Consider the following 19,559-nt stretch of genomic DNA (forward strand, 5'->3'; position numbering starts at 1 on the left):
CATCAGAACTTCCCTCTGTGCTTGTGTCCTACTCTCATCATATTTCCTAGGCAGCCCAGGGACTTTGGCTCATGGACCCCACTTGATATGGTGATTGAAACACTAACATAGTTCCACAAAAATTAAACCAAACACCAACAAAATTGAGATTTTTTTTTTTGTTCCTATTTTGCTGTTTGGATTAACAGAATCAAGGAAGCTCAGTGCTGCTCATGGGAGTAATTGTTTATTAGCCTTTCTGGCAAGTCTCTGCTTGACACGGTTGGGTCTCAGCCCTTTGGGTACAACGAGAGTTCATCTTTGGTCACAGCAGAGACACTGTATTGATTCCATTGGATCAGGCATGCTTCAGTCCGTCAGCAATTTGGGAAGCCACAGGCTCTTTCCAGAAAGCATTAGTAAAAATAAGCATGTCGCTTGTAAATATTCGTGTTGGAATGCATTTGGATCAGTATTTACATCGGGTCAAAGGGCCAGCAGGTCAGGGAGTGATCCTGCCCCTTCTACTCAGCCCTAGTGAGGCACACCCGGAGTGCCGTGCCCCAGTTCTGGGCTCCTCAGGACAGGAAAGCCAAGGAGCCACTGGAGAGGGTCCAGCAGAGACCACAGGGGTCACTTTGGGACTGGAGCATCCCTGGGATGAGGAGAGCCTGTGGGAGCTGGGCCTGCTCAGTCTGGAGAAGGGAAGGCTGAGAGGGGATCCCATCGATCCATAGCAATCCCATCGATCCATACCAATCTCCCCAAGGGCTGGCACAGGACGGTGCCAGACTCTGCTCAGCGGTGCCAGAGCCAGGACAGGGAGCAATGGCCAGGAACGAAACCCCAGCAAGTTCCAGCCCAAGGTGAGAAAGAACTTCTGTCCACGGAGGGGCAGAGCCCTGGAACGGCTGCCCAGGGAGGGGCTGGGCTCTCCCGATGGGCCCGCCCCTGCTGGCCCCGCCCTGTTCCCGCCCTATTCCCGCCCCGTTCCCGCCCCGTTCCCGCTCCGTTCCCGTCCCGTTCCCATTTGTTCCCGCCCTATTCCCGCCCCGTTCCCGTCCCGTTCCCTCCCCGTTCCCGCCCCGTTCCCGCTCCGTTCCCGTCCCGTTCCCATTTGTTCCCGCCCTATTCCCGCCCTGTTCCCGTCCCGTTCCCGCCCCGTTCCCGCCCCGTTCCCGCCCCGTTCCGGCCCCATTCCCGCCCCGTTCCCGCCCCGTTGCAGCCCCGTTCCCGCCCCGTTGCGGCCCCGTTCCCGCCCCGTTCTCGCTCCGTTCCCGCCCCGTTCCCGCCCTATTCCCGCCCCGTTCCCCCTCCGTTCCCGCCCCGTTCCCCCTCCGTTCCCGCCCTATTCCCGCCCCATTCCCGCTCCGTTCCCGCCCCGTTCCCGCGGGTGCCGATGCGCTGTTTCGCCGCCAGGTGGCGCGAGGTGCCGGTCCCGCCCCAGCCCGGCCCCGCCCTTTCCGTACAGACCCCGCCCCCAGGCCCCGCCCCGCCCCGTCCCACGCACGTGCCCGGCGGCGGGGCGGGCCCGTGACGTCATGGCCGGCGGCGGGGCGGGCCCGTGACGTCACGCGCGGCGGCGGCGGGCGCTCCGTGAGGTCACGGCGCGGCCCGGCCCAGCGGCCCCGCCGGCGGGGAGCGGCGGGAGCATGGCCGAGCCCGGGGCGGGGGACGCGGCGGGGGCGCCGCCGCCGCGGGTGGGCGCGTGGGTGCCGGTGCTGGTGGAGCAGATGGTGAAACGACACGCTGGTGGTGACGCTGAGCTGCGGGGAGCGGCGCTTCACCGGCGTGCTGCTGGACTGCTCCAAGAGGTGCGGCCGGGGACGGGGGCGCCGGTACCGCGGCGGGAGCGGGGCCGGGACCGGCGGGGCCGCGCCGCCCCCCGCGCCCCTTTGTTCGGCCGGGCGGGACAAAGCGGCGGGGCCGGGAGCGGCGCGGGGCGCGGGGCGGAGCGGGGCCCGGGCCGGCGGGGCCCGGAGCGGCCGCGGCCCCGCACGTGGTCCCGGTGAGCGCGGCCGCGGCCCCCGCGCCGTCGGTTGCCCTCCCCGTCCCTCTCTCCCCGCCCGGAGCGCCCCGAGCTCCCCCTGCCGAGCCGCCGGCAGGGCCCCGGCGCCGGGCGGCGGTTCCCGGGCAGGCCCCGCGGTGCGCCCGGGTTCCCGTGGGCTGCGGCCCGGCCCTGGCCGTGCCCCGGCCGAGAGGGGCATCTCTCGGAGCGGGGCCCCGCAGGATGCGGCTCTGCGCGGCGGCCCTCGTGCTCACACCTGCCCCGGCTCTGAGGGGCGGGTCGGGCTGTCCGGGGGCTGCGCTGTGTTCTGTGCTCTGTGAGGAGCAGCCTGGGTGCCGTGCGCCGGGTCAGGGACAGATCCGTGCTGCGTGGGAGCGCAGCAGCCTCACCTCTGAGCCATCCTACGAGATGTGCGGAGAACGACTTCTGAGCTTCATTTTTGTCATTTATTTAGTTTCACGCGGCTATCCCGGAAAACTGGAGGCAGATTTTCCAAAGCACGCAGGCACCTAATGCTGAGCAGAGTGCACAAACCAACCCTTGAGTCTGCTCTGAACCCGAGCAGCTGGTGTCCCTCGAGCCCCCAAATCAGCTGTTTCTGCCTTTCTCACATTTCAGTTGTCTTCCTCTGCAGTGACACTTCTTTTACCTGTTTTTTTCACCCTCACCTTTGTCCATTATTTTTCTTCATCTCCCTCCCTCTGCCCCCTGTGGGTCCAAGAAGCAGTCGGATGGGTGTATTTCCCAGGCTTTAAGGCCGCTCTGCAGCCCGGTGCTGCCCCAGCGCTGCCAGTGGTGACGCTGATCTGTCCTGGGTGGGAGGGCAGTGGATGCCCCCTGAGCATTGGGGCTGTCCGCAAGGGTCAGTGCCCGTTCTGTGGCCGTCTCCTGCCCGTGGTGGTGCCGAGCACTGGCCGGGCAGGGAGGTGGCCAGCACAAGGTGAGAGGGGGGACTCTGTGTGAGGCAGGTGCCTGGCTCCTGGCAAACCCTGGGCATTTGGAGTGAGCACTGCAGTCATCCCAGGGTGTGGAGGGGAGGAGAGAGCTTGTTCATCCTGCAGCAGAGCACAGGAGTCGGCCTGGCAGTGACTGGAGGGTGAAGGTCAGGATGTGTCCCAAAGGCAGCAGGAATTTATCCACTTGGTGCTGAACTCGGAGTGCCTGAAATGGATACGTGGCAGAGCTGTTTCTCCTCCTGCTGCTGCCTGGCTGATGGAGCTGTGTCCCACCAGCTTGTCCTTATGCCGGGGTCACCCGTGCTCTGCCTGTACCCCCGGGGCAGTGAGGTGGGACTGGCAGGAGAGGAGCCACCAGAGCAGGCTGTTACACCTGCAGAGAAGGAGGAGATTACCCCAAAAGGGAAGGAGGGTCTGTGTGGTAGTTCTTCAGATTTCTTTTGTGGTTTGAAGTGGTTTCAGCATCACACAGTAGATTTATCTGTTTGACTTAGTTGTGGCTGCCCCATCTTTGAAAGTGTTCAAGGTCAGCTTGGACAGGGCTTGGAGCAGCTTGTCCAATGAGTGACATCCCTGCCTGCCTGTGCCCTGCCTGCGCCCTGCCTGCCCCCTGTGCCTGTAGGAATGGGGGGATGTAGGGAACAGTCGTGCCTGACCTTCCAGCCTCTGGGGAATTATTTGCAGAAAAAAGTGCTTGTGTCCCTCCTGTGCGTGTCCCTTCCTGCCCCAGACAGGATGATGCAGCAGCACCAGGGCCTGCCCAGTCTCTGGCAGTTACTTGCTTCCAATAAATTGGCTCTGCTCAAAGTAAGCTCCATAGTGTGCATGCTCAAGTAGAGATTTAAACACAGTTACAGTGTTTCTGGTAACAAGATTTGGTAGTTTTGCTTCAATTGAACTTTAAAAGTTGGGGTTTAATTATGCAGAGATATAAATAAAGGAGGATGGCATTTCCTGTACTGGATTGAGGTAACCAAGTCCAGTTGGCTGCAGCTGCCCCAGAAAGGGGGATTACAAGCAGGGTGAAATCCCATCAGCAGTATTTCCTGCTGCTTTAATCACAGAATCCCAGAACGGCTTGGATTGCAAGGGACCTTAAAGCTCATCCTGTTTCACCCCCTGCCCTGGCAGGGACACCTCCCACTGTCCCAGGCTGCTCCAAGCCCCAGTGTCCAACCTGGCCTTGGGCACTGCCAGGGATCCAGAGGCAGCCACAGCTGCTCTGGGCACCCTGTGCCAGGGCCTCAACACCCTCCCAGGGAAGAATTTCTTCCCAGTATCCCATCCAGCCCTGCCCTCTGGCTGTGGGAGGCCATCACCCCTTGTCCTATCCCGACAGCCCCTACTGAGAAGTTTGTCCCCATCTCTCTGACATCTCTCTGCTGAGCTGGCACCTGGCACGGGTGACAGATGGGGAGGGCAGTGGCCTGGGGTCAGTTCCGTGGCACGGAGGCCGTGCCCAGCGCAGTGGGGTTACAGTGTGCTGGTACGTTAATGTTACAGGCACAAACCATCCTGTGAGTGAACCTTTGGGTGCTCCACTTCTGCCAGGTGAGGAGCTCGGTGCCACTCTGGAGGGTTCAGTGACCTGGACAGGGGCAGTGGGCTTGTGTCTACATGAGGAGCAGTTTTCTGTTGTGACCAGGTCATGCAATCTCACTGCATAATATAACCATCATTTATAGCCATCATTTCATTCAGAAATGGTCTGACTTTGGATTATGAGTGGTGCTGACACCTCTGTCTGACTGTACTGGCTTTCTGGGTTGTCATTTAAAGACACCTACATTCTTGGTTGTCTCTGTTTAAAAAAAGCCTCGAAGAACAAAAATATTTTGTTCCAAATTACGTGATTTCAACAGCTTAATCCTTTCCCAGCTAAACTGTCATTTAACAGCAGGCTGTTGCACTTTTGCAGTAATGGGGAAGGACTTTGGAGGCTCCTCTCCATCACGAAACCCACGGCAGTGGCTTTGTGCTGCTCTTGGTGAGAGGTATGGCACTGAGTGGATGCCTTCAGCTCTCCTGCAGCGCCCTTCTGCTAACGCCTACCAAAGTGTCCCTCTCTGTGACACCACCAAGACCCTCCTCCCTTGCCTCAGGAAGGGCCCTTCCTTCCTGGTGATTGGAAAGAAAGCAGTGGCTGGCAAGGAGCGGAATGGGAATATAGCATCCAAAACCCACTGGTATTTGGTCTGTACCCGTTCTCCATTCCTTTGTCTCTTCTTCCTAACTCTCCTTTACAACATTTTGTTAATATTAAAAAAGCCCCCACACTTCACTGATGGTGTGTTCTCTGTAGAAGTGTCTCTGGAAAGCCAAGGCAGCGAGCATTGCCCAGTCAGAGTCAGTGTTCCAGGGCAGAATCTGTTCCAGTGCTGTGTTAGCGTGATATTTCCAATGCCAGGCCAAGGGTGTAAATTCGTAAATTTTGGAGACATGAATTGCAGTTGTGAGTTTCAGCGTTTTGGAGGATTTGCATTTGCCAATATCCAGGCAAGATACTGTGTCTGTACTTCGGTGGCTGTAATGAGACTTGGCACTGAAGGACGGAATCTCATCATTGTTAACCCTGCTGCTGTGAAGGAGTGGTGGGTGCCTTATGCTACCAAATACAGCTGAATTTGGAGAGACCAGGGAAGAGGAGCAGGGGAACCTGTGCAAGTTATCCACCCAAGTCAAGGTGTTCAGGCTTAGAATGAAAAACTGGAAAATCATCTACAGTGAGAAGAAGGGCAGTTTCATAGCTCCCTAGGCTAGTCCATATCTCATCCCTCCTCCAGCCTTGCCTGCCTGCTGATGCAGCAAACTGCTTTGTGGGATGAAACTTAAAACTTCTTAGAGCAAAACTCTGTGCATAGAGTTCATAGAAACAGAGATTCTGTGCCTTTTCTGGGAGGAGAGTAGGACACCTCGCCGAATCTCTGCACTGCTGCTATTTTTCTCAGTGGCAGAATTGGCTGCTTTGTTAAAATTCCAGAGAAGGTGTTGAGCTCTCGGTACCTAAGTTGTGGGACGTCGGGATCTTTCGGCTTCCCAGAGAAGCGCCTTTCGAAGCTCCTGACTCTGTTTCTTTCCCTCCCTGTCCTTCTCGCCCCAATTTAGGTCTGGATTGTTCTGCCTGCCATCGTCCTTCCCCAAGCACGAGGAGCCCCCGGCCGGCGCCTGCGCTAACGGAGCCGCTGACGGCGGGGATGGGGCGCGGGGCGAGCCGGAGCCGCAGCCCGCCGGCCAGCAGCCCGCCGAGGGCAGCGGGGAGGAGCCGGTGCCGCCGCTGCTGCCGGTGCCGCCACCGCTGCCGGGCGGCCTCCCGCCCTACCCGCCCTACTTCGAGGGAGCCCCGTTCCCCCGGCCCCTGTGGCTGCGGCACACCTACAACCAGTGGGTCCCGCAGCCGCCGCCGCGGACGATAAAGAGGACGAGGAGGCGCTTGTCGCGCAACAGGGACCCGGGCAGGCTCATCATGAGCACCATCAGGCTGCGGCCCCGGCAGGTGCTCTGCGAGAAGTGCAAGAACACGCTGAACCCCGAGGACGCCGGCGCGCCGCGGCAGAACACCAAGACCAGGAGGAAGCTGAGCATTCAGGACAAGGAGCAGAAAAAGCACGGCGAGCCTGACTACGCGGAGAAAAGGAACAAAAGAGAGAAGAGGGAGGACGACAAGTTTTCTGGGGAGCTGGTGCATCGCACGCCGGTTATAAAAATATCCTACAGTACTCCGCAAGGGAAAGGCGAAGTGGTAAAAATCCCTTCCCGGGTCCATGGCTCGGTCAAACCGTTCTGCTCAGAGCGAGCGCTGCAGAACGGAGCCGGGGACCAAGAGGAGACCAGGGACTCTGAGCGGTGTCGACAAACCAAATGTTTAATGGACAAGTCAGCGGGCAGCCAGCTTGCCTCCATTCCAAAACTGAAGCTCACACGGCCAGTGCATTCCAGCGTGGATGTCCCACCCCCAAAGATTCGGCTGAAGCCCCATCGCATCAACGACGGTCAGAGCGTTTCAATTTATAAGGCAGAACTGATAGACGAAATCAATGTCCTCCAGAACAGCAGGGAGCCCAATCCCGGAGCGTTTTACAACGATGAGGCCACCGACAGAAGTTTGGCTGAGATCTCTTCGGGCAGTTCGGGTGAAGATGATGACTTTAAAAGGTTTCCCCAGGGTAAAGATGGACACGATAACTTGGCTTTCCTCATGAATTACCGTAAAAGAAAAGCAGATTCTTCTAGTTTATCGGTGTGTAGCAATGACAGTCTAGATGAATCCAAGTCCTCTAGTTCAGAAGTGGCATCACCGGAACTGTTTGACTTTCTGCCTGGTGATGATGCCTCCGTCTCTTCATCTTCAAAAGATGAGCGTAAAATTGTGCCGCCACTGACAGTCAGACTGCACACGCAGAGTGTGTCTAAATGCGTTACGGAAGATGGAAGGACTGTTTCGGTGGGGGATATTGTCTGGGGTAAAATTCACGGGTTTCCGTGGTGGCCGGCACGTGTTCTTGACATAAACCTCAGCCAGAAGGAGAACGGGGAGCCTTCGTGGCGAGAAGCTAAAGTGTCGTGGTTTGGTTCTCCGACGACTTCGTTCTTATCCGTTTCTAAACTCTCTCCTTTCTCGGAATTTTTCAAACTGAGATTTAATCGCAAGAAGAAAGGGATGTACCGGAAAGCAATCACGGAAGCTGCCAAGGCAGTCGAGCACCTGACTCCAGAAATACGAGATCTCTTAACACAGTTTGAGACATAACTTTGCCTCCAGTATCAGGTGAGTGATTGCTAGACTAATGCTTGCCATGAAAGACCTCCTGGTGCTTTTTTAATCTGTATTCCACCGTTTGTTTGCATTTGTTTTTCCATTAAACCTGAGATCGACAATTGTGAAACTTAAATGCTTGGCTGTTAGTCAGTGGGGTCATTTCAGAGGTGGTAAGAAGCTTTAATTCCAAACTTCTTTGGGGACCGCGGGAATTGGAGCCTCATTCCCAGAGGGAAGTGCAGGCCAGGCAGGATGCTGCGAGGAGGCAGCACTGCTTGTTCAGAGAGCTGATAAAGCTGTGTGCCTGAAAGACTAACAGCTCTTAGGCTTTCAGTTTCCTTGGGCCAAAGAACTAAAACGCACTGGAATCGAGACGGCATTTGTCATACGGACATGCTGGTGCCCAGCAGTTACCTGTTACAGTCCAGCGCCCCTGGGGGCCCTTTGCTCCCCTCCCTCTGATCCCTCTGGTTTGGATTTCTTATGAAGGCCATTTATGGCTCCTCAAAATGATTGTACCAAAAACTCTTTGGGGAACAGTGTTTCAGTATCTCTCACAGTACTTGAGGTTTGGTTTCTACCTAAATTTTCAGTGTTTCTCTGGGGAATGGCCTGGATCAAATTAAATTCCTTTGGGCTTCACCTCTGTGTGAGGATATTAGGTGGGAATGGAAACGTGAGAGTTGATTCTTTCTAATGGATGGGGATGGGTTTCCCTTTCTCATCAAACAATCTGCCTGGGATGAAAATTTGGTACCAAAAAATACAGGATGTGGCGTGACTGGGAATAAAAGTCCATGGAAAAATCCAGTGGCTTGGATAAGACCTGGAATCATTTCACAACCTGTCAGTCATCACTGTCCAGACAAGACCTCAGCTGTGATGGTATTAGACAAGGGGAGGGATTAACTTTTTGTCAAAAAACAGAGGTATCACTAGGAAGAGCCTTGTGTCAAAGGCCATGCTTTATGCAGTGTGGTTCATTATGCTCTGCTTGTTTCATGCTTGAAGGACTCTGTGTGAGCAAGCCAGTGCTGCTTCTCTGGACTCTCCTCTTTATCTGAACTGTCATAATGCAGTGGGACTGGGACGGTCAGTGCTCGTGTAATCCTGATGGGAAAAGGAGATTTTTTTCATACCCTCTGTCATGGGACCTCACCCTTTGGTTGAGTGTGATGAAGGACTTGCTTTGCTTGGGTTATGACTCCATCCCAGCAAGCCTGGCTGGAGTAAATAACCAGAGCATGACATATTCATGCTGTGTACTCAGGGTGTCTGGACAACTGCAGCAGCAACATTTCAGCTTCCTCCTTGATCTTGCCCATAGAGCTGCTGCTTAACTCTGGCTAAAGACTTTATTATATCAAGAGTGTTTGGATTGGACCCAAATTCCTATTAGCTAGATCAGGAGTAAAAATAAACCTGCTGCCCAGAATGTACTGTCCTTGCCAGTGGAAGAGTCCTGGCCAATCCATGGCTCCTGTCTGGACGGTGCTCTGGTTAAAAGAGCAGCAAACTTCATCCTCTGCGCTGTCTTCCCTGTGCGTGCGAGCAGTTTGGGACAAAGGTAATGAATGTCATCTCATCGTTCCTGAGGTCCGTCCTCGCCCCCATGGTCCTGGCTGGGCTGGCATGGCCCAGCTGCAGGAGAAGGGACACCTCCAAGGAGCTTCAGCTCAGACAGACTGGCTGTGCCTGTCAGCCCCTGGGGAGGAGGAGAGCTGTGGCCAGGAGGAGTCCCACGCCCGGAGCTGAAGTCAGGATGGGAGGACGCTTGCCCCCGCGCCTCAGCCCGCAGGGAGCGCTGGCTGCTGCTACCAGCAGGGCCTGGCCAGGCTGGGGACAGGCTGCAGGGCACGGCCTCGAGGAGGAGAAGCAGCCCTGGCTCCAGCGACACGGTGGGATCCGAGCTGCAGGTACAGAGCAGGTCTGTAAACGGGAAAGAACATCTGGAGAATATGTGGAGAAGAAGATGATGGGATGGCCTGGGTTAGACCAAAGCATTCCTCCCCTCTGTGCTCTTCAGCCAAACTCTGCATGTGTGTATAGGTATGTACATTTATCAGATACCACAGTTTTGTTGGCTTCCTTCAGCTGGCTTTCCACAGGGGATTTCCTGCCTTACATGTCTGAGCTGAGCTGCCAACACAGTCTGCCAGGCTGAAGACAGCATGACTGTTGGATAAAGAACTGCAAAACCAGAAAAGCAGAACTACACAACTTCCTGTGTTCCACATGTCACATTTACCTAGATTCCCAGTTAGACCAGCATGTCTGGAGTTTTGGTGAATCACTTAAAAAACTGCTCATTATTTCAGAGAATTGTCTGTACCTAGTTCTCTCCTTGCAGGAGGATTGAATTTTGTTGCTTTCCTTGATTTTCCACAAGGTAGAACTGAAATGTTTCCTTCAGCTGCTCATTGACTGTCCTTCCCTGAGGGATGGCATTAGAGGGTTTGGGCTGGAAGGGACCCTGAAGTCCATCCCATCCCACCCCTGCCGTGGCAGGGACACCTCCCACTGCCCCAGGCTGCTCCAGCCCCAGTGTCCAACCTGGCCTGGGACACTGCCAGGGATCCAGGGGCAGCCACAGCTGCTCTGGGTAACCTGGTAATATTCATGGGAACCCTATTAAATCCATCCTGGGGCTTCACCAGCAGCAGCACAAAGGTTTTTGTCATCAGGAGTCCATGAGGTGGCTCCAACACTGACACCGCTCGTGCTAATCCCGGGCACAGCAGAAGTTTGTGACTGGTGACATATTGTGAAACTTTCTGTCTTCTGGCACGTGATGTATTCTGCAGAGGGTATTTACTGGAAAAATGTACAGACACTGCAGGTCACTTGTGGATGCACAAAACTGGAAAAATCCCATTTTGATTTTTATTTATTTTTTAACTTGGTTTGAGTTGGAAAAGCTGGTAGGATCACTTCTTGTTGTTACTGCTTTGTCCTAGGGGTTTCTTTGCAAGGAAGTACTAGTCAGGTAATGACAGGGTTTTAATTAAGTAAAACAAGTTTCTGGAAAAACAACAGGCGGAATAGCAGCCTGTAGAACTCAAACCTGTAAGACACGGTTTAGAGTAGTGCCAGGAGAGACATGTCTGCTCAGCAGCTTCTGGTGCTGCTCTGTAGCTTCCCTGGTGTGCAACAGCAAGGAGCCAGCTCAAGGCACAAGGAAGGAGCTGCCCCTGGCTTGGAGTGACAGACATTTGCCTTTCCCTCAAGGAAACCCCAGCTGAGAGCTGGGAAGGGGGAGCGAGGACCCCTGGGCTGGGAATGAGCTGTGCCTCTGGCTGGCACAGGAGGGAGGGAGACCTGTGTTTGGCCCCAACCCTGCTGTGTGGGCAGGGGGTCCCTGCAGGGACAGGCCTTGGCAGGGCTGGCTCTGCTGCTCTGGGATCCTCCTGAACAGCTCCTCATGGCAGATGCCCCCTCCCTGCACCAGACATGTGCAGTAAAACCTCTAGTAAAAACTGCTGGTAGGTTTTCATCCACATCTTTGCACAAAACAAGTTTACAAGATGTATATTCCTTTGCTTTTTCAGTCTGGAAACTCGTTTATTCTTCTTCTCTCTCCCCTGTCCCCAAGCTGTGACTGTGGAACCATTAAACTTGCAGATGCTGAAGGCTTTCATTTTAACTGCTAAGAGCTTAACAGACCCTCAGTGTCAGCACATCAAGCCATCCATCACACTGCTACTGTGTGCAGCAAACTCAGAGCTGGCCGCGTGCTCACGGTCTGTAGAAGCCACTAATGTCAGACCTGGAATATCACATCGTGTCTTCACCTTCAAAGGTGTTCAGGGCTCTGTGTCCATGCAGCCAGTGCTGCTGCCAGCAGCTCGTGAAGCAGCATAAATCACTCCTCTGTTCCTCTTACCTCCTCTCTTTTGCTCTACCAGTGGCACAAAAATATTGTACCTTGGTATAAAGTGATGGGGATGATTGGTGTGAAGCTATATTTTTTAGCACATGGAATATTTCAGCCTGGTCACATGGAATATTTCAGCCGAGAAGGTGAATGCTTGAGATTTTTCTTGGCCTGCTTCTAGATGCTTCAGTCCACTAAAACCAGGCATCCAGCTTAATTACTGTTTCTCAGTCTTCCTGCAAACAGCTTGGAGTCAGCGTCTCTGCATGCTAATGCAAGGTGGGAGAACAAGTCCAAAATGGCCCGTGCTGCATGTCTGTGTGCTCATCGCTGCTGGTTGGAGCTGCACCTTCTGGGTGACACCCCAGAAGCATTTGCCCTTTGTGCCCAGGGCCTGCCTCTGGAGACACCTGGGTTCCTGCTGCTGCTGGCCCCTGTCCATCCCCTCTCTGCTCCCAGGTGTGTTCTTTGGAAATGCCTCCAGGCCCTACATTGTGCTATTTCCAACTGCACCCATGGCCTTTCAGAGCTGTAACTTCAGCTGCTGGAGGAGATCCTGCCCACCCCAGGGCTTAGCAGCTCCCTTGGGAGCACAGGGAGCTGCTCCCAGGGTCTCCAAGCTCCAGCTGGAGCCTCAGGCCTCTGCAGGTCGTGCTGGCCGAGCGTGCCCACGGTGGGCAGGACAGGTGGGTGTCCCCAGCAGTGTCACCAGCCCACAGTGCACCCGGTGCTGGAGGATCCACACAGCATCGGGGCTGTGCCAGTGTCTCAGGGCACAGAATGGGAGAGATGTGTGGGCAAAGAACCTGGAAACCGGTTTCTCTGAAAACTTTTACAAATAAAGTAAAAACAAATTTTCTGTATGTTTTCCTGAGTTGCATTTATTTACTTGTTTGGTCTTTGAACTCGAGTGGAGGTGTCTGAAGTGCAGCTGGAATTCCCCTTTTCCCAGAGAGCGTGGAGAGCGGCAGGGTGGGAGCCAAGGGGCACCCACGGGAGTTCTGCCCTCTCCAGGGCTCTGAGCTCATCCTGCCTCTGGGGTGCTTCAGGTATTTGTACAGGATTGAGCACCTCCAAGGTGCACTTACAGAGGGGCTGCTTTGGGCCAGAAGGGAGTAGGGGATTTTGGGGAACTTGTTGGTGAGCTCCTGAGATTTTATTTCAACCTGTGTAGGGAAAGGTGCCTGTGCTCTGCAGGTGAGGGACAAACAGGATCTTCACCCAGCAGCCGTGCACTGCTAATGGCACGTGCAGCTCCTGGGGCTGCCTGACACAATGGGACACTAATTGTAGAATCACAGAAGGGTTTGGGTTGGAAGATACCTGAAAGATCATTTTGTTCCACCCCCTGCCGTGGCCAGGGACACCTTCCACTAACCCAGGTTGCTCCAAGCCCCATCCAGCCTGGTGCTGAACAATTGACTATTTCTCATTTTCATGTTCAGGTGTGAAAGGTAGGACTTTGATCCCAAAAATTGACGTGAAGGCTCTTAATGTTGAAAAACATACAAGATGTTCTTCCATAAGCTGCCATCAGTGGTGCTGGGGTCAAGGTGAGCAGGAGTGTGTGGGCTGAGTGACAAGCTCTGCTCCTGAGTGACAGAGCTGCTCACCCGTAAGACGAGATGCAGACTCTGTGAGCATGAGCTGGGATGTGCTGGTTTTGGCTGGGGTTAGAAGAATTGGCTTTCTTTAGATGACTGATCTGGGGCTGTGTTTTGGACTTGTGCTGAACACAGGGTTGATAAAGTAGAGATGATTTTGTTACTGCACCGAGCCAAGGCTGTTCCTGCCCCTCGTACAGCCATGCTGGGGAGGGGGCTGAGGGTGTGTGGGAGGTTGGGAGGGGACACAGCCGGGACAGGTGACCCCAACTGGCCCAGGGGCTACTCCAGTCCATATGACATCTTACTGTGTAAAGTGGGGGGAGGAAGGACGAAGGGGGGACATTTGGAGTGCTGGTGTCTTTTCCCAAGTCACGGTTAGATGTGATAGGGCCCCGTTCTCCTGGAGATGGCTGAGCACCTGCCTGCCCATGGAAGCAGAGATTTAATTTCTTGTTTTGCTTTGGTTGTGTGTGCAGCTTTTGCTTTCCTATTAAGTTATCTGTCTCAACTCATGAGTTCTCCAGCTTTTGTCCTTCCAGTTCTCTGCCCAGTCCCACTGGTGGGGGAGAGAGCAAGTGGCTGCAATGTTCTTGGCTGCTGGATGGGGTCATACCACCACATGGGGCCTGGTTTATTTTATTTAAATCTGCTTGCTGCAGCTGTTCTGTGTGCTGTCTCTGCCTGTACAGAACACATGGGCTCTGCATTAGCCAGATAATGAACTCTGCACATCCTGAGATTACGTGCAGCTGAAAGAGGCTTCTGGTGTCCAGCAGCAAGGGCACAGATGGGGCTTAATACCTCAGCTTAATTCCTGGAGGGCTCGTGCTCCTCATATCTACAGCCTGTGCCCCACGTCTGCTGCTCTTCAGTCAGCTGCCAGTGCTCTCTTGCATCTCCTGGGGCTGTCTGTGACAGAGCAGGAGCAGCAGGACCCTGCCGTGTGCACAGGTGACGATGTCCCTCTGGTGTGTGAGGGCTGGGGTTGTGTCTCCTGCCCCCTAAAGTGCCCACGGGCAGCAGAAGTGTTCCCCTCCCTGCAGATGCCTGTGCAGGTGATGAGTGGGAGGGTCACTGGTGCCAGGGCTGTTCCCACATGACCCTGTTGCTGCCCCACATCAGCTGTGTCCTCCTGCCCTGCTCGCTGCCTGCTCTGCTCACTCCCTGCCCTGTTCATTGTCCACCCTGCTCACTGCCCTGCTCACTGCCCACCCTGCTCACTGCCCATCCTGCTCACTGCCCATCCTGCTCCCTGCCCTGCTCCCTGCCCTGCTCACTGCCTGCTCTGGTCACTCCCTGTGCTGTTCATTGCCCATCCTGCTCACTGCCTGCTCCCTGTCCTGCTCCCTGCCCTGCTCCCTGTCCTGCTCACTGCCTGCTCTGGTCACTTCCTGCCCTGCTCCCTGTTCCCTGCCCTGCTCACTGCCCTGCTCACTGTCCTGCTCCCTGTCCTGCTCCCTGTCCTGCTTCCTGTCCTGCTCACTGCCCTGCTCCCTGCCCTGTTCCCTGCCCTGCTCACTGCCCTGCTCACTGCCCTGCTCACTGTCCTGCTCCCTGCCCTGCTCCCTGCCCTGCTCACTGCCTGCTCTGGTCACTTCCTGCCCTGCTCCCTGTTCCCTGCCCTGCTCACTGCCCATCCTGCTCACTGCCCTGCTCACTGCCCTGTTCCCTGCCCTGCTCACTGCCCTGCTCACTGCCCTGCTCACTGTCCTGCTCCCTGTCCTGCTCCCTGTCCTGCTTCCTGTCCTGCTCACTGCCCTGCTCCCTGCCCTGCTCCCTGCCCTGCTCACTGCCTGCTCTGGTCACTCCCTACCCTGTTCATTGCCCATCCTGCTCCCTGTCCTGCTCACTGCCTGCTCACTGCCCACCCTGCTCACTGCCCTGCTCACTGCCCATCCTGCTCCCTGCCCTGCTCACTGTCCTGCTCCCTGTTCCCTGCCCTGCTCCTGCTCCCTGCCCTGCTCACTGCCTGCTCTGGTCACTTCCTGCCCTGCTCCCTGTTCCCTGCCCTGCTCACTGCCCATCCTGCTCACTGCCCTGTCACTGCCTGCTGTCTCTGGCAGGGAGGAGCAGGGCGGGTGTTAATGAAGGCTCTTCTCATTAAGCTGATGAATTTCTAAAGGAGCGAATGCCCTCACTGATGTACCAGTTCCTGTTTCATCTGCAATAGGCCGTGCTAGTGCAGGATCAGCCAGCCTGGGTTTCTTTATAAAGTATATTTCCTGTGTGCTCTCTGCAGCTGAATGAATTGTAGCAAATTACTAGTTTGACTTCCCTTGTGAGCGATGACTTGCTCTGTTTTGATGTGAGCCAATAACCTGAGCCATTTTTTCATGTGGAAAACAGTCCTTTCCAAAGGCAAAAACCCTCCGTGCAGGATTTGTCATAGGGGTGCTTGGATGATGGAGTTGGAGAACTCCCGTGCTGGAGAACGTAGCTCCCAGCCTGCTCAAGTCAGCTGGACTGTGGTGCCCTGAGAGCTGGAGACAGTTCCAAAACCTCATCAGTGGGCCAGAGATGGGGATCCCAGCTGCCACCCTCTCCTTCCTGCTGGAAGGGAAGGGAGGATTTACCAGTCAGCTGCTAGCTGCAGCCTGTCTGCACTTCCCTCAAGGAGAAATGGCTACAGGAAGGCTGATTTGGTGATGCTCAATTACAGCCTGCTGTTAATTGCTTTATGATTAGAAAATAATCCTCAAAATAAGCTGCTTGGGCACACTCGGGGTGCTGCAACCTCCAAAGATAAGTTGTTCTCAGCACTCTGCTGCTGCTGCTCAGTCTGGATTTATGAATGGCTTTATTTGATCCAAAACTTCATTTTTTAAATTATGAACAAGCACTTGGCTTCAGGGGAGCTGTCTTGGCTCTCCTTTGGACACCCAGGCTGTCCTGAACCTGCCCACATGTGTTGTGTTAGTCACTCACACGTGGACAGAGACAGCAGTGATGCCTGGAACGTGGGGCATCAGCTGCTGCTCCATGCTGGAAGTGGTTTTATAAATGTAAATTTCATTCCAGGGATGAAGTGAGAGTGTACATGGGGCTGTCAGTGCACAGGTCTCCTTGGACACATGAAAATTCCTGTGTCTGCACCAACACCAGGGCTCTCTCGTGGGGTGGCTGTGCCCTTGGAGCCCGGCTGCAGAGCTCGAGGTCCAGGTGTCCCCAGGCATAGGGACACAGCTGTATCCTGAGGTTCCAGGTGTCCCCAGGCACAGGGACACAGCTGTATCCTGAGGTTCCAGGTGTCCCCAGGCACAGGGACACAGCTGCAGATCTCTGCAGTTCCAGGTGTCCCCAGGCACAGGGACACAGCTGTATCCTGAGGTTCCAGGTGTCCCCAGGCACAGGGACACAGCTGTATCCTGAGGTTCCAGGTGTCCCCAGGCACAGGGACACAGCTGTATCCTGAGGTTCCAGGTGTCCCCAGGCACAGGGACACAGCTGTATCCTGAGGTTCCAGGTGTCCCCAGGCACAGGGACACAGCTGCAGATCTCTGCAGTTCCAGGTGTCCCCAGGCACAGGGACACAGCTGTATCCTGAGGTTCCAGGTGTCCCCAGGCACAGGGACACAGCTGTATCCTGAGGTTCCAGGTGTCCCCAGGCACAGGGACACAGCTGTATCCTGAGGTTCCAGGTGTCCCCAAGCACAGGGACACAGCTGCAGATCTCTGCAGTTCCAGGTGTCCCCAGGCACAGGGACACAGCTGCAGATCTCTGCAGTTCCAGGTGTCCCCAGGCACAGGGACACAGCTGCATGCTGAAGCTGCAGCGTTCCAAGCCCAGGAGCATCCTAAAGCAGCTTGCTCTGTTGCTGGCCCCAGGTTTCTGCTCCCACAGGACAGTATCCCTGATATTTGCCCTCAGGTGGTTCCCGGAGCAGCTGAGGTTTGGCCCCGGTCCCTGTCCCCGTGGAGGAGCCCATCTGCCCTGGCAATGGCAGGAGCCTTCCCTGGGACCTGTTTGGCATCCTGCTTCTGGTGTGATTCTTTCTTCTTCCCAGTGAGAAATCCCAAAGAATCCAAGCACCCGAGGGCTTGCTGTTACCTCCTCAGCCAGGAAATGCATTTTTTCCTGTTTAGACAAGATCTTTTCACTCTGTAATCTGTCTCTAAAGGGTCAGTGCTTTGCAAGCCACTTGAGGGATATTGTTCCAGGTCCCTGGGCCTCAGAAGGGCGTTCCTAGGTGTAAGGTGATAAACCTGCAAGTGAGATTGTTGTGTTCTGGAAAGTCTCTCTGTTCATCAGAAGACAAATAGATTCTCCTGCAAGATCAGGTATGAATTTATCTTCTGTTGGCTGCAGGTAATGGAGCCCTGGGGTGAGACCTCCCCGTTTCTGCCAAATCCTGAAGGAGCTATGAAACCTGATTGCAGCCCTTCTCTGGCATACAGCTTTTGGGACAGATGTTCTGGGTATTGAATCAGCTCTTTGCATTCTGCATTGTGCGGGCAATGCTGAGGATCATTCTGGATGCTGAGTCTGAGTGAATCAGTGTCACTTTGGGTCCCCTGCCTGCAGAAGCAGTGCCGCTGCCATGTCAGCAGCTTTGGAGATGTGATCCTCTTCCTGTGTTTGGTGTTCTTGGTTCATTGTGCTCTCTAGGTCGCAAACCTCATCTGGGGGTGGTTTGAAGGGTTTTGATCCGCTCTTCTGCGGTGTTAGTGCTGTGTGTCAGGAGCACACATCCACGCTGGTGTGTCCTGCCCTTCCAGCTCAGCTGGAGTTGATGGATTGGTGTGGCACACACCTGCCCGGTGAGGCTGGTCATGTTCTTGGGCTGCTGGAGCTGCTCTGCACGGGCAGCAGTGATGCAGCTGGTCAGTGTGGTCAGTGGGAAGCGTGAGTGGAGGTCTCCGTGCTGTTCTTCACTTGGTTCTGTGTCACCGAGTTGTTCATGTGTCTTCTGGTGCCTTCACTTGAGGGCAAGTGGATTCTGCCCTTGAACCCTTCCAGGGCTTCCACGCTGTAGCCTGGCCTGCAGGGCCGGTGTAAGTCCCTCCTGCACGCAGGCCACAGCTGAGGACTCCCGAGTTTTTGCCTGGCACGTTGTTCTCCAGGAGCTGCACCTTTCTCGGGCCGTCAGCCCTGAGCCCAGGGGCCTGGTGGCACGTCAGGCCGGTGACAGCAGTGTGGCACGAGGCTGGGGGGGGGACGCTGGCTGTCCCCAAGGGCCGCTCCCTTCTGGGGCCAGGGCAGGGCAGGGCCCAGCAGCACCGGGGCACGGCCGCTCTGCCCCGGGCACTGCGGCCACGGTCAGCCCTCAGCCCTGCAGGTTCTTAGAAAAGCTCCTGTACGGCCGCTCTCAAGGAGAGAGTAATCCTATTGTGTAGCTTGTGCTCGGAAAGCGGAGGCAGATGTTCTTCACGTGGCACGCTCTGTGGGGACCTGTGGTGGATTAACCTACAGTGACCCACCCCAGCAGGAACTCCGGAGTCTGTAAGCCAGGCTGGAGATGAATTATCATCGCTGAAATTCATATCGTGTTGATCTTGGGGAAAATTCCCACTCTTACTTTGGGTTTGTTAACCTGACAGCTTTCCTCCCAAGCTGTGCCTCCGTGCCTGCTGGGCCAGCTGAAGAGAATTCCTGGCTATATTTAGAGGGAAGCCGCAGCGTGCGCCTTGCCCCTCTGTCACAGTAACCTCTCCTCTCTGGCTTTCTTCAAGGTAACAGAAGACGAGCACAGCTGTTCTCCTAGAGGGTCACCGCGTGTGGAGCGCCCGGACGTGCTGCCAGGAGAGGCACGGCACGAGGACCAGGCTGCTGGGCACGGTGCTCCCTGTGCCACCCGCCGCGGCTGACAGGCACCGGAGCTGGGGGCTCTGCTGGGCTGAGGCAGGAAAGGATAAGGGATATCTGACCCTGGACTGGCAATTGACCGGTCAGACGGCAATGAACTAGGAGAACAGCAAAAACCACAACTCGGAATGTATTTATTACTTAAAAGTTAGCTATTCTTGATAAAATCCCCCAGATTATTGCTGCTGCTTATTTTACTTACAGATTTCACACCCTTTTTAATTTTAAAGCTACCGAACTTTCATTCAATACTGTACTCTGAGAACTGTAATCGGGTCAGGACATGCAACAGAATGAAATCATTGTAGTGTCTTCAGTACAATGGACTCACTTTGTGTCTATTAAACCTTGGAAGATGTGCAACACGCAACAGTGTGCCTCTCATTGCGTGCTGGAGCTTTCTCGTGTCGTCCGCTGCAGAGCAGGAGACTCGGTGCTTGCAGGTACCTGAACGAGCAGTGCTGGTGGCCCGCAGCCCTGTGCTCTCCCAGGGCACCTGGAGCAGCAGCAGTGCCCCTGCTGCGTGCAGAGGCTCCGTGCCCAGCTGCTGGCTCCAGGCAGGGAGGGGATCCACGT

At 55.4% G+C, this 19,559-nt stretch overlaps 1 protein-coding gene across 1 annotated transcript; it reads left to right on the forward strand.

The window, feature by feature from the left end:
- The first annotated feature begins 1,631 nt into the window (after positions 1-1,631).
- PWWP2B (PWWP domain containing 2B) lies at positions 1,632-19,312 on the forward strand. The gene is given in 4 exon segments (XM_040071444.2): positions 1,632-1,718; positions 1,720-1,793; positions 6,049-7,708; positions 18,851-19,312. Coding segments are annotated over 3 exon segments (1,803 nt in total). The 3' UTR covers positions 7,691-7,708; positions 18,851-19,312.
- Positions 19,313-19,559: the final 247 nt, after the last annotated feature.

This window comes from Hirundo rustica, chromosome 8, assembly GCF_015227805.2.
Source record: "Hirundo rustica isolate bHirRus1 chromosome 8, bHirRus1.pri.v3, whole genome shotgun sequence".
NCBI lineage: Eukaryota > Metazoa > Chordata > Aves > Passeriformes > Hirundinidae > Hirundo > Hirundo rustica.